Raw genomic sequence first — 13,799 nt, 5'->3', positions numbered from 1 at the left:
GATAAGGCATAGGAGCATTTTACGGTGAGTTGGCAGGGCTGGGGTGAGAGTCGAAACAATATTTAAATTTGTTATTTGCGGCGAAATGTTTGCAGCGAAACAAATGTAAATTATGATGCTTAAATACATGTATTAAGCAAATAACTATTGGTAAGACTTGAACAAGTTTGAAACAAAGAAAATCATTGACAATCTGATCTTTACGTTATTTTTCAACAAATTTTTAAATAAATTAAGGATTTGAAATATACATTTTAATACAGCTTAAATATATTGATATATTTATATTATGATCAAATAACTAATTGCCGATAACTAGAGTCACGCTTGAGTATCGACAATTATTTCGCAATAATGACTTATCGATACAACATGATCCTTTCGATCAATGGCATCTGTAGGTACGTAAATATGTATGTACAGCCATATGAAGGTATGTGTATGTGTGTATCTATGTTTTTGAAAATATTGTGTATACCTGTGTAGAAACGGTGGTGTGTTGGTTCCTTGTGAACATCTGCCGGCTTGTGAAATGACCTTCCCTTGCAAGCATTGTATGCATAAGCGAAGCAGTAAAGCCATATTAACACGGAAACGACGTGCAACAGCACGAAAAGCGCGGGGTTGTTGTATTTTGAAAATCAAGAATAATTAAAAAGTGATTACAAATTATAAATAAAATCAAATACATGCAAATGTTGCTGCAAATATTTGTGAAACTGTGCATAATTGTTGTTTGTTTGCAACATGATGCCAAATGTGCCCCCGATCGTGATACCAGTGACGAAAACATCGAGGCTGCAACAACAAATGGAGTGCGTCACGAAAAGTGGACGAGATTAGAAATGATGGATAGCAATGGCTTATACTGGTTGCAATGGTGGCTTCAGGACAAAGATATTCATTTTAAAGTCACCGTAAATACGCGTGGTTTTATTGGCCTGGGATTCTCGCGCCGCGACGGACGCATGTCCAGTGCAGACATGGTGCTCCTGTGGGTTGACGATCACTCGGGCAAAGCGAATGCTTTGGTGCGTAATGTTGATGGTAAATGCTAATCAAATGATAGTAACTGTGTTGTTTGATATTCAATAGGATGGTCATGGTTCTACACATCATCCGCACGCGGCGCCTCTGCAAGACGATACACAAAACTATCACGTCATCGACGGGTATCAGAATGCCACCCATACTTATGTGCACTTCAAACGCTTAATTGAGACCTGTGATCCCTACGATATGCCATTGAGCGTAAGTGGTATTTGTTGTATTGAATGTGTGTGCGTTCAATTCACCTAGCTGCTTTTAATGTTTCAGAATGATACTATTAAAGTGCTGTGGTCCTTTGGAAGCACTGATCCCATTCATGGGAATTTAGAGGGACATGGTCATAATCGTGGTGCTCGCTCGCTTCATCTGCTTAATCCCGTGTTTCGCAAGCAGCGACATGAGACACATCAATGGGACATTACTGTGAATAATGTGACGATTGAGTCCAGCATGGATACGCTTTACTGGTGCAAGATCATGAGCTTGCCCCGCTTGACAACTAAACACCATATCGTAGGCTACGAGCCTTTGATAACTCGCACATCGTATGTATTTTATCTGTATCTCAAGATTTAAGTCGTTAAATTCTTTTTTTGTTTGTATTTATTTAGCAAAACCCATGAAAGTCTCGTGCATCATATGACGCTCTTTGAATGCTCGACGAAATCGTATCCCGGCTCAGACTCGGCCTCATGGGATGTGTGGGTTAAGAGCAGTGGCACCGTTTGCAATAGCAACTCGTTGACGCCCCGCGATTGGGATTCATGCTCCACACCAGTTGCTGTGTGGTCAATTGGTGCATCTGGACAATTTCTGCCTGAACATGTTGGCATACCAATGGGCGGACCATCGGGAGTCAAGTATTATATGCTCGAAATACACTACGACAATCCAAATGCCTTGCATAGTAAGCTTGTAAAGTAAAAGAAACTATTGGAAGATATCTTTAATATAATTTGTTTTACAGCTGTGGATCATTCCGGCTTCCGCGTTCATTACTCTCCTAAACTGCGTGCTAATGATGGAGGCATCATCATCAGTGGCGTTTCCATTTCCGACACTCAAATCATTCCGCCTGGACAAAAGTTGTATCGCAATGTTGGCATCTGTGGACCATCCTGCTCAAATGTGGTACGATTTTAATGTTTAACTATGATTTAAATAATCGTTAACTACCATGCACACTTTTATTTAGATGTTTCCTAAGGACGGCATTAAGATCATTTCGAGCACGCTTCATTCGCATCGCGCTGGTCGCAAAATGAGCCTCCGCCATGTACGAGATGGCAAGGAATTGGATCGCATCATTGAGGATGACAACTATGACTATAAATATCAGCAATATCATCAGCTGGCCAATGAAACAGTTGTTCTGCCTGGTGATTATATTATCACAGACTGCGCCTATGAAACTGTGCATCGCAAGCGCGCCACCTTTGGTGGTTATTCCACGAAACAGGAAATGTGCCTGTCGTTTATCACATACTACCCAAAGATTGAATTGGCTGGTTGTTATAGCATGACACCTGTTCGGGAATTCTTCGAGATGTTTGGCGTATATCAGTTCTATTCGTTGAACATGACAGATGTGGAAAATCTTTTTCTATACAATGGCAATCTGTTGGACTACATACCGAATACCATTTATGGCAAAACTAAAGATAGAAATGCCAATTTAACTGCTGAAGAACTCGCAATGGAAGAGTCTTTATTAAGTGCGTCATTCAATCTTATTAAGCATTGTAAGACTGTTCTTAAACAAATATTTGTATTTCAGATAAACTACTCATTTCGGATCCCGTTGAGTTCCACGATCGCACTTTTCTATCGCACATAAACCAGCTGCCTTGGTCAGAACCATTATTCACTAAGCGTGTCGAACAGGCCATGATAACTGGTAAACACATGACTTTCTGTCGTGTCTCCAATGAGTCAATGTCAATTGTAAGTGCATCTTTAGTTGCTAGTGTATGTCTTAATATTAATGTATTAATTGATTGCAGCCCTCAGAAATCATACGCTATCCAAATTTTACGAAATTTGTGAAACCGCCCAGCAGATGTACCTACAATCTTTTCATCGATACCATGCAATTATCTTCAGCAGGTTCAACAATTGAAGCTCCCTTGACATTAACATTATGTTTACTACTTGTAACTTGTCTCAAGAAACAATTTCAAATATCCTGGGTATCGTTGAATTATTGAGGATTTAAATCTAAGACAAGTCTGCAGCAGCAAAGTTTAATTTTAATTTTTACTCCAAAGATGTAGTTTTTTTACAATAATATTTTTGTAATAATTTAATGTTTAAATAAATAAATCACTAAGAGAAATATATATTTAAAAAAATGCGCCTTTGTTTGAGAAATGCTCAATGCTAATAGAAGTGTAGCCAGGCAAGTAAAATATGAGTGGTATATTTTTTGGCGTACAGCAGTATATTTCAAAATTGAATTTACGGTCACGCTGTTTTTGACTTTGGGCCAACAACAATCCCTTTTTTGCTTTCGTCGACACTTGTGAAAATCTTAAAAGCGCATTTAATTGTTTTGTTAAGGCCGCAATAATAAATGAGAACAATTATAAATAGGGAATGGGTAAACTAAATGGTTTGATATTAGGATTCTAATAAATCAACGGTGCAATGGATGTGGATGAATGTTTCTACGGTAAGTTTAATTATTGCACATACTACAAATACAATCAAAGCATCGAGATGATATGCATTTACATATTGTAGTATGCGTGTGCGTTTTTTTGTTTTAAGAATTTCAAAATTTGAAAGTGAAAGTGCAGTCTTTGGCACATGTTTAATATGGAAATATATATATATAAATTTGCAAATGTGCATTATACATAAGAGAGGAAATATACTACTTGAGTGTTGTCTGACCGCTTGTTTATGTCGTGAGTAATGTGTACGTGTGACTGTGCGTGTGCATGTGTGTGTACGATTTTTGCTGGTGTGCGTTATCAGAATATATAAAAGAACGCAATGTAGATTAATAATATTGTTATCTTAGTCAAGGCACCTGTATATACCCTACGACATCACAACGTCAACAGTTTCTGCACCGTGGTTAATGTAAATCAAACAGCATTTTTTCCGGTAAAATTTCCCGGCGCAGTTTTTGCCATGCAATCAATATGGGTCAATGCTCTTGCTAATTTAAAGGCTTATGAATGTGCAGATGTGAGAAATAACCCTTACATGAATATTGCTGCAAATATATTTCCTAATTGTTAGGAAATTTCTTCAGAAAATTTTTCTTATTCTCAGACTAAAAATAATTAGCCGTGGCGTCACGAAATAATTTTGGAACTGCACTGATGGCTAAAAATATACTTATAATAAAATTGTATTAGAGAAAATGCAGTCCTTTTTATTATATGGTATGCAAATATGCTTTTATTTTAATCGACTTTTAAGCTACGTTTAAGTTTGTTTTGTATTTTCTTTAAATAGATAACGGGTAGCATCTCACAGTTGAGTTCACTCCTAAGTAACATATTTTCATTTAACTAATTTATTTCCAGATGAGCTATCATCGTTTATGTCTTCGCCAAGCGACTATGGGCTTAACCATAATGATTTTGATGACATTATAAGCTCAACGGTGTCGCATCTGGATCCTGGCTTGGATCTCAATTCAATTATACCTGACAACCCAGAAAACTCGCTGCAAGGCGAAAATTTATTCTCTGATCTATTCCAATCGGCGACAGTTGGTGCCAATGACTTGGAACTCAACTTTAATAGTTTTTCGGCATTTGAAACTCCAAATCTGACTACAGATGATAGTAGTTTCTCAACATCGGTGGCCGAAAATCCAAACGATTTATTGAATATTTGCAGCGATAATGCCGAAATCGAGAATCTAACTTTTGGCAATCTTCTGGCCCATAGCCAGAATCGCGATACACCATCGCCCACTGAAAGTTGGGGCAGTTCCAGCGGCAGTTCGACAAGTGGCGTTCAAAGCGATGCTTCCGATGCTTGGCAACAACATAAACAACAATATGACCAAATTGACATCGAGTCCTGTCAACAGAGCGCTCCTCCTCAAACATTGGTACAATTTGTACAAGGCTTTCGAGCTAAAAGTAATGACAGTATTTCAGACAGCACACAGACGCTGCCTCAGAACATAGTGGCCCAGTCGGCGACCAATCAACAACAGCCGATAAAAGTGCCCATACCTAAGTTGATTGTGCCCACGGCGACGGTTGCTGCTGTCCCGCCTCCCAAAGTGGAGACGAAGATTCAAAAGGCTCCCGATAAATTACAGGCAACAGATTCGCCCGGAGAGAGTTTGGGTAAAACAAAGACCATCTTTCTATCACCCAATGACTACAAGGCTCTCATGCAAAAGATGAATCTGCATGGCACAAAAGGTGCCAAAATCAATGGCAGTGTGAAGCCGCAGATACCAAAAATCGTGGTCAAAACGGGAAATGATAAAGTGCAATGTCAACAGAACTCTGTGAGAACAGCGAGCTCAAATAGTCCGAATAACCCGCTCAAGATCTCTACATCAGCCAGAGTGGGCAGCATCATAGACGAGAAGATGTACAAAAAGCAACAGCGCATGATTAAAAATCGAGAATCCGCCTCATTGTCGCGGAAGAAGAAAAAGGAATATGTTGTATCGCTAGAAGCGCGTATAAATCACTTGGAGAAGCAAAATTCCACTCTCAAGGGCGTAAGTACTTACAAGATACTATCTTTCTACTTTAATTAATTGTGTATTTTCTCTTGCAGGAGAATGTGACTCTGCGCAACCAACTCGTTGCCTTTGCCAAGACCTGCAAATGCCGCAAGGGTAGCGCTTGTGAATTTGTGCTGCACTCGTTAAACACAGCGTCGCGTGGTGAGCAACACGTGAAGATTGCACCGCGACCAACTGCAACGAGTTTCAGACAGCACATGAATGCGGCAACAGTTAAGAAAAACGTGGCCGTACTGTTTGCCATGGCATTTATGGTGACCCTGAATGCGGGCAACTTTCACTCGTATCTGAGCAAACAGAATCTGGACCCGGAGAGCGTGGCCACCGTTGCTGATGCGACTCCCAATGTCAATGAGCCGATTCCCATTGGCCGTCGTTTGCTTTGGGTCGATTCTGAAGAGGAATACAATGAGAAGCTGAATCGCAGCAGTCGCCAAGCAGCTGAGGAGCTGGTGATGCCACCATTGCATTTTCTACGACCAGCAAGTCGAGCTCAAAATGCCACAGCGAAGAGCGATGATTGGAATTCAACAGATACAGGCAGGCATAATAAAAGTGGTGCACCCCCACCACTTACGTATCCATCTCCATCTCACTCAAACTGCTCAATGAATTCGGCTGCCGGCAACCAAACGGAATATTCGCGACTATCGCTCAATTTACAGAAATTAATCAATGTTAGTGGATATCTGAATCTGAGCAAGCACGAATCATATGACGTCGAACAGGACAATGCACATGGTTATAAATTCGCAACGGATTACTTGGACTTGCCGGACCTGGAACAACAAAGGACACAGCTTGGCAAACGTAAAACATTTGTGGGCTACAACGAGCGTTTAACGGATATTGAAAACAAGCAACGGAAAATGGACACATTGAATACACAAAGGAGTGACAACAAGACAAGCGACTCAATAAATCTCTTCAAAGGCATCAAGCGTCAGGATGATACTTTCTATGTACTGTCCTTCAACACGCAGCATATTCTAGTGTCGCCTTCCACTCGCGACAAGAGTGCACGGCCAAAAATATCATTGTTATTGCCAACAGCAGAGCCATCGCACAATGGTGACATGATGATGATGCAAGTGGATTGCGAGGTCTTCAATACAAAGGAACTGGAGATCAAGTCGGACATGATACCGGCTAAGCTGCGGCCCAATGTGACCAAGTGGCAAATGAAGCCCAAACATATTGCGCTTAACAACAACATCGGCTCTAATAAGACACAGGGTAGCATCAAGTTGCAGGACAAAATTGTACAGCCCGAGAAGCCGCGTGTGCGCACTTACTTTATGGTTGGGCCCAAGAATCAAGCAGCTGCAGCTGCGTCCCAAGAGAAGACACGATTCGTCGAGTACAATAGCAGCAGAACGCTCAATTCAGACACATTTGACTCGCGTTTACATGGATAATCAACATTTTGACAGCATGCATGCAGCTCTATACATAGATCTATTCTTTAATAGCCTTTTTCCACTTGGAAGGGGAAACTGACATAGTAGACAATTGATAGTGGGGAACGTGCAAAGTAGAGTGGAAAGAGGCTATAATTTTAAAATATGAATATACAAAAGTCTTTGATTAATAAATAACCATCATGCTTTGTTTCTTTGTGTAAATATTGTTCAGAATCTCTTTGACTTATTAGCGATACCTGCTGTGAGGAATTCCCCATTAGCCAGCTTTATCTCGGCCATGAGCTGGCCACGATTTCGGCGTGGCGCGCCCTAGTTCCCAGGAAACCTCGATGACTCACCACCATCGGAGGTTGATGTAGGTCAGATCTCGAACAATGCTTTGCCGTTGAACGCAGTAACTGTTGCTGAAGTTCTGAAACTGGTTGTGCAGACTGCAGACTGAATCACAGATTGTGCAAAAGCGACAAATGTATTTTGCAAACCATAATTGACGAATACCAAGTATATATGTATATCACAGCATCGCCCCCGTTGTTGATCGTACTTTGACCCCAAATTTAAATTTTGAGCATCACAGTCTCCGAGTCAATTAGTCAGCCAGGACAAAGAATTGTACATAGCGTGTATATGTGTATATTTCTTGATATTAATAGCATCAAGTCAAAAGTGTTTTTTATTGCTTCCCAAACCCTTTAACAGTTTTAGAAAAAAATAATACAATTCGCATAACAACATATACATACATAATAATTTTTTGTACATAATTAAATGATAAATTTTCATGACCATTTCGAAATTAATGAATTTCTGGGACAAAACTTTATTTGATTTGTGTAGTTTTAGTACGCAATTTCACTTAGTTTCTTTTTTGAGTACTTGACATTTTCATGAGTAACTAAAGCTTTTTAAAGATTTTGTTTTTTTTTTTTATCGTATCAAGACTAAATAAAGAATGCGGTAAGAAATAGTAAGATTAGTAAATTCAAAACAAAATAAATTATAGAAAAAAGTGAAACAGAAAGAAACGAAGAAATGAAAGTGAAACGAGAATAGGACATTAATTGCACCGTTTTGAGCTCAGACCACAAACCGATGGACATGACTCGGATTGAAGGAGGGGCGGCGGCTAATGCTCGATCCATTGTCGTGATCACCGCTGACTCGGCTGCTAGAATGTTGAACACCCGATGAGCTGGGCACCGATGTTGACGTTGGATGCAACAAAGACGAGACTTTCTGGACACGGCGATGTCCACGTTTACCCTGAAAACGAATCAATAGTTGCAATGTTAGTAAGGAGAAACTATGCGAAATACATATATAATTACCTGTCGAGCCTTTTGGTTGCGCGATTCGGCAATTAGGTGATCGGGAACCTGGAACAGACCTTCGCCCCGTGTTATAAGCACATTGGTCAAGCGACAACATAATGCTGCCATCTTCACTTGCTCGGCAATGCTGTTTTTGTCCGTTGGATGAATGTAACGTGGTGGAAAGAATGATGGTGCAAAGATTGTGGACACATTGTGCAAATTCATTTTGTTAATATCTTGCAGATCGATGATAGCGTTGAGGAAACGCAATATCGAACGCAGTGTGTTACGATTTTCGTGTGGCAGCATTTGACATAAATTGGACAGTGCTCGCATCTGATCCATGGAGGGTAGCGTGTGACATTGATAGAAGAGTTGGATGAGCTCACTCGATAGCAATGGCTGGGGCAGTTCGCGTAACCAACGCTTCAGCAACGCACTCAGCTCATGGACACTGGCGGCGCTCAGCAGCTGTGCGAATTTTTCGGGCTTCTGGTAAAAACTTGATTCTAATTCGTTGTAAATTAATTCAGTCTGCAATTGAATAAATTTCGCATTATTAATTGAGCAGACAATTATGTACGTGTCTTAACTTGCCTTGTGTTTCTGTCCAGCTACACGCAAAATACCCTCTTCTCTGGTGCCGCGCTTCATCAACTCCTCGAGCAGCCCCTCTAAGAAACGCGGCACTAATGTCGAGTCCATGCCGGATAGTTGTTGATCTCTACGTATGAGTGCATTCAATGATACGCCAAACAGACTGCCCTCCTCTTTCCGCCGCCTCTTGAATGGTTTTCGCTTGTCCAACGACACCTGATTGCGATCGAAGACGGTGGCCAATTCCAGCCAAAATACTGGCTGCAAACGCTTTAGATCAATCTCGTTAATGGTGTCAATATCGGAGTATGATTCCTGTATGACCACGCCGCAGCTATCGACTGCATCAATGCCATCATCCTGACTAGAATTATCGCGGCACATGCTTTCAAAGCTAATACCATCGCGTGATGACTGCGAGTCGCGTAATTCCTGCTTCGGCGACTCCAAGTGCATTTTGTTGAGTATCTTCTCGGGCGACGTCGTTGAAATGTGCGCAGCATTTGGATGATACTCGTCGCTCGAGTCACCTGAAGACGTGTTGTTCTCACTCTGCGAATCCTGCATAATTTGACCACGCACGCGTCTAAACAAAAGGGAATGTTAGAATTTGGGTATATAGTTTATTTATGTAATGATTCTTACCCCACAGAACATGACGGATCTGAGCCGGATCGATTGCGTGGTATGTGTATGGTGCCAATGCGTGAAAAGCCAAGCAACTCGATGCCCTCAGACGAATACATGGGAATGTCGCAGCGCACTTGGCTGCCGCGAAATAGATCCGTCGAAGTCGAGGCTTTCAGTGGAGCACTTGGAGTGCGACGTATCTTCTGCTTCATGTGTTTGTTGTTGAGCGAGGGAAAGCCACTCACATTATCGTTGGCAGCGTTGTGATCGAAAATGCTCACAAAACTGGGGCTGCAATAATTCAAAAGATTGCATTTTATCTATCGTACATAAAGTATTTGACGCAACTTACATTGAAGCATTGCCCCACACATCGTCGCCATGCACAGAGTCCAAAGAGTCGGGCGTCGCACTACGAGATCTTGTACCAGTGCTCGATTCCTGCGAAGAAAGGGAAGCACACGATTATACGATGGTATTATATCAGTTACAGTTCGCGGAATTCAAAACAACTAAATAACATATCACATAATTGCATAAATCTTCATTATAAATATATCTATTATTATTACGTTAAAATAAATTCAGTAATATCTCTTTCAAGATTTAATTCAAATTTGACATTTTGACTTTACAATAGTTTGGTGTGAATAACATCATTGAATTTTACGAATTATGAATGGTTATATTATATATGTAGTATTTACTCACATCAAAATCGCGGAACACATCGCGTATGTCTGGTTTTCGTTTGGAGCGATTCTTTGTGCGTCCTCGTACTGTGTGATTGAGTGCTCGAACTCGCTGTTTAATCGCCTCGGCATGTGGGCGCGATAAAGTCGCTAAAACTGGCTCCAGATCTGTTGAGCGAAGCTCGATACCCTGCCAAGCCAAGCCATGCCAAGATAAACAATAAATAAGTACGCAGTTATAAACAAATTACTGTGTATAGTGTGTGGTTTGCGTCAATGTTTATGCACAATTTGTATTTTAAACACGTTGCGAATTCCGCAACGTAGGTGGACTTAATAATAGCAATAATAATATGAATCTAGCGTAGAAAAGAATCTACGGCTGTTGTTACCTGTTCAAAAGGTTTTGTCAATTCCGGATATCCAGCTGAAATCAGCCACTCGGCCTCCATTTCGCCATCTGTGGAATCACATAACGATGTAAAATACATTAGTATAATCCTAATCCTCTAAGGGTGACTCGAGATCTCGAGTTATAGATAAGTCACTGCGTCAGTTCTTAGATTACTTTGCTCTTTCTTTGTCCCTTTTGTAATATCTCCCGCCCATATCGCAATGTAAACAGGCAAGATAACTGTGCTCGACTTTGAGATACCATATATCTTTTATTTTTAGGGTAGGAAAACAAGTTAGACTTCAAATACGACATTTATATATTATTTATTTATTTTCCAACACTAAGACTGAACATTTTAAAATGCAACGCAAAACTATTCTAAACACGACATTTATATATTATTTATTTATTTTTTAGCGAACTTGTAATTCAAAATGAAGAATCTAACTTAATTTAAATAGAGTACTAACTATTTTGGACTATATATTTTATATTTTTGGTTTTCCATTTAGTTGTGAGTAGAGTAAATAAGACAATTAAAAAGTAAACCTGCTTAATTGTTGATAAAAATCGATGTGAATATTCATAAAATAAATTACATGTTAGGTCAAATAATAATACTTTAAGATTGTCTGTGGATACATCTAACATGAACTTAAGAAGACATATTTAAGTTGTCAAACCATCGATTCCATAAGTATAAAAATGTTCATAATTCTGATCTCTAGCCTATGTATGTGTTTTTCTTATGATATACCCTTTTATTCTCTTGCTACCGGGTAACATCAAGCAGGTACTCCTGTCATCTACTTACCCTCGTAATGGATCTCGGGCTCGTTGCATGTCGAGTTCGTCTGCAGTAAATACTCGTTAAGAAACTCTGTGTAATCCTGGTCACATGTGTTATCAAGTGAAGCGTTATTGTTGTTATTATTGCTGTTGCTGGTATTATTGTTATTGCTGTTCATTTTTGCTAAGTTTGTTTCTTATTTGTGTTGTTAAATTTCTGTGATAAATGTCGAATATGGCATACTGTTTTAATTGATCACAAGCTACAGGAAAAGCATTAATCGCCGCCTTTCAAGGCACCTCGCACATTTATCTGTTTATCTTTATCTATTCCCTTTCGATATTGTTGTTGTCGTTTCTGCTGTTATTACTGTTGGTGTTTTGCTTTTGTGTCGCTGCAAGAATAAACAATATAAATTACAAGCAAATAATATATTTTTCAGACGCATGAAGGTGACTTAATCTGAAGTACGCCTTCAGTCTCTTTATACATACTTATGTACATATATGGATGTAGGAATGTACAAACAGTATGTATGTATGTCGTTTTGCACACCTTTTTATTATAGCCAATTAAATGGGTTTAATTTGTTCGCACACATGCATTCGCAAGTAGGAAAATTTGCACTCACACATATATATATAAATATATATACAGTATTACGACGTATGTATGTACATATTTACAGATGTAAGCCAACGCGTTGCGTACATTTACATATATGTATGTATATTCATCAAGTACTATTACTAATACGTAGCCACTTTAGTATGTCTACATACGTACATACATACACAGTGGAGAGAGTGAAGACATATTAGTACGACTAGATGTACGTGCACATGTATGTATGTATGTTAGCTTGTAGGTTGGGCTGTTGCATGGCTATGTATGTATGTATTTACTTTTGTGATTGCTTTACGCACATACACATACATAATTCACAATTATTGTTGTACTTAACTGCAGCGTATTTACGTACATATTAAATTATAAATTTATTTGTATACATGCATGTTGTGTATTTTTCTTTTAACAAAAAGGGAAATCTGTCCCTTCCTATAATTGCGTTCACTCTTCTTTCACTTCCTATATATGTATGTAGTTACATACATATTTGTATGCTCACACACTCATAACTCCACATACATGCATACATATGTGTATGGCACTTGCATTAATAAATACATTCAAATTTAAATACATATGTGTGCATGTGTGTATGCAGAGACTTGTTTCGTTGTATGTATTTCAGTATGTTTATGAAACAATGCAAACTTGTATATGAATTAATAAATGCGATTTGTATTTTCACATATGTATTTGTCGTCACATATTCGAATTGTTCGTATGTGTTTTGTTTAAGTTTAATACGTACACAAATCTATAGGTATGTAAATATATATATACAATGAATATATGTATATAATCACAATCCGCACGCAAACATCATTTCGAACCGAGAATTGAAAATGAACTGATACTAAGAACGAATAACTTCAACTTCATTGCCAATGTGTGTGTGTAGACGAATAAATACTTGTGTCTGTATTGGGCCCATAAATGACTGTGCTTGATAGTAAGTGTTCGTTGTATGTGTAAATCTTCATATATGCATACATATATGTATGAATGTTGAAAAGATCAGGTTTAAATTGAAGCGTGAGCAACAGGTTTGCATGAATATAAACACGATGTCAGCCCGACAAAATTGTCAAAGTCTGCATTGTCCATTAAGCTGCGATGATACCTCGCTTTGTTTTTCGATAAATATCTGTTCACTTTTTGAAATATACATTTAATTTTAATTTTAATAGATAACAAATTAAATGAGGTGAATGCAATTAAAAGAATGGGTGTGAATGACTAATACTTTTGTACTCAGTTTAACCGATAACTCTGAAGGTTGTATTTAGTTTCACCGTACCTGTCACTGGTTAACTGAAGTTATCGATTGCTTTGCATGGGTAGAAAATATAAAGCCTACCGATTTTCATATACGAATGAGAGATTTTTGACATTGTCAATTTTGTAATTATTCTATTTTATAAAAATTCCTATTTTGTAATTGTTTTGATATAAGCTAAAATAGTAATTTTGTATTACTTTACTTGGCAGTCATAATTTCTAGTACAAAAAAGTATTAAAAGTCTTAATTAAAATTATAATTATAA

At 38.7% G+C, this 13,799-nt stretch overlaps 3 protein-coding genes across 3 annotated transcripts; 2 read left to right on the top strand and 1 right to left on the bottom strand.

Moving 5' to 3' along the window:
* Nucleotides 1-420: 420 nt before the first annotated feature.
* LOC132792636 (MOXD1 homolog 1) lies at nucleotides 421-3,373 on the top strand. Its single transcript, XM_060802072.1, has 8 exons — nucleotides 421-1,031; nucleotides 1,096-1,251; nucleotides 1,318-1,595; nucleotides 1,662-1,957; nucleotides 2,018-2,181; nucleotides 2,246-2,765; nucleotides 2,828-2,994; nucleotides 3,054-3,373. The coding sequence occupies exons 1-8, from the start codon at nucleotides 690-692 to the stop codon at nucleotides 3,255-3,257; spliced, it is 2,127 nt and encodes a 708-aa protein (XP_060658055.1). The 5' UTR covers nucleotides 421-689; the 3' UTR covers nucleotides 3,258-3,373.
* Nucleotides 3,374-3,533: 160 nt separating this feature from the next.
* On the top strand, nucleotides 3,534-7,395 carry LOC132788870 (uncharacterized). Its single transcript, XM_060796523.1, has 3 exons — nucleotides 3,534-3,721; nucleotides 4,590-5,755; nucleotides 5,815-7,395. Exons 1-3 carry the CDS (start codon nucleotides 3,697-3,699, stop codon nucleotides 7,198-7,200), a joined length of 2,577 nt encoding a protein of 858 aa, XP_060652506.1. The 5' UTR covers nucleotides 3,534-3,696; the 3' UTR covers nucleotides 7,201-7,395.
* Nucleotides 7,396-8,088: 693 nt separating this feature from the next.
* Nucleotides 8,089-13,201, bottom strand: LOC132788871 (rho GTPase-activating protein conundrum). Its single transcript, XM_060796524.1, has 9 exons — nucleotides 13,004-13,201; nucleotides 11,650-12,019; nucleotides 10,831-10,898; nucleotides 10,458-10,628; nucleotides 10,099-10,187; nucleotides 9,762-10,037; nucleotides 9,117-9,702; nucleotides 8,535-9,053; nucleotides 8,089-8,469 (listed from the first exon to the last, which is right to left on the bottom strand). The coding sequence occupies exons 2-9, from the start codon at nucleotides 11,801-11,803 to the stop codon at nucleotides 8,284-8,286; spliced, it is 2,049 nt and encodes a 682-aa protein (XP_060652507.1). The 5' UTR covers nucleotides 11,804-12,019; nucleotides 13,004-13,201; the 3' UTR covers nucleotides 8,089-8,283.
* Between the last annotated feature and the right edge of the window lie 598 nt (nucleotides 13,202-13,799).

Source organism: Drosophila nasuta, chromosome 3, assembly GCF_023558535.2.
Source record: "Drosophila nasuta strain 15112-1781.00 chromosome 3, ASM2355853v1, whole genome shotgun sequence".
Classification (NCBI taxonomy): domain Eukaryota; kingdom Metazoa; phylum Arthropoda; class Insecta; order Diptera; family Drosophilidae; genus Drosophila; species Drosophila nasuta.
The sequence above is the reverse complement of the archived record's forward strand: the minus strand, read 5'-3'. Positions and strand labels throughout refer to the sequence as shown.

Excerpts from the sequence above, each read along its gene's own strand:
- LOC132792636 (XM_060802072.1), top strand. The coding sequence starts at position 690 with ATGCAAATGTTGCTGCAAATATTTGTGAAACTGTGCATAATTGTTGTT. Across the intron at positions 1,958-2,017 it reads CAATCCAAATGCCTTGCATA|CTGTGGATCATTCCGGCTTC; the intron begins GTAAGCTTGTAA and ends TTTGTTTTACAG. Across the intron at positions 2,182-2,245 it reads GACCATCCTGCTCAAATGTG|ATGTTTCCTAAGGACGGCAT; the intron begins GTACGATTTTAA and ends ACTTTTATTTAG.
- LOC132788870 (XM_060796523.1), top strand. The coding sequence starts at position 3,697 with ATGGATGTGGATGAATGTTTCTACG. Across the intron at positions 3,722-4,589 it reads TGTGGATGAATGTTTCTACG|ATGAGCTATCATCGTTTATG; the intron begins GTAAGTTTAATT and ends ATTTATTTCCAG. Across the intron at positions 5,756-5,814 it reads AAAATTCCACTCTCAAGGGC|GAGAATGTGACTCTGCGCAA; the intron begins GTAAGTACTTAC and ends TTTCTCTTGCAG.
- LOC132788871 (XM_060796524.1), bottom strand. The coding sequence starts at position 11,803 with ATGAACAGCAATAACAATAATACCAGCAACAGCAATAATAACAACAAT. Across the intron at positions 10,188-10,457 it reads ATGTGTTCCGCGATTTTGAT|GAATCGAGCACTGGTACAAG; the intron begins GTGAGTAAATAC and ends CTTTCTTCGCAG. Across the intron at positions 9,703-9,761 it reads GATCCGTCATGTTCTGTGGG|ACGCGTGCGTGGTCAAATTA; the intron begins GTAAGAATCATT and ends CCTTTTGTTTAG.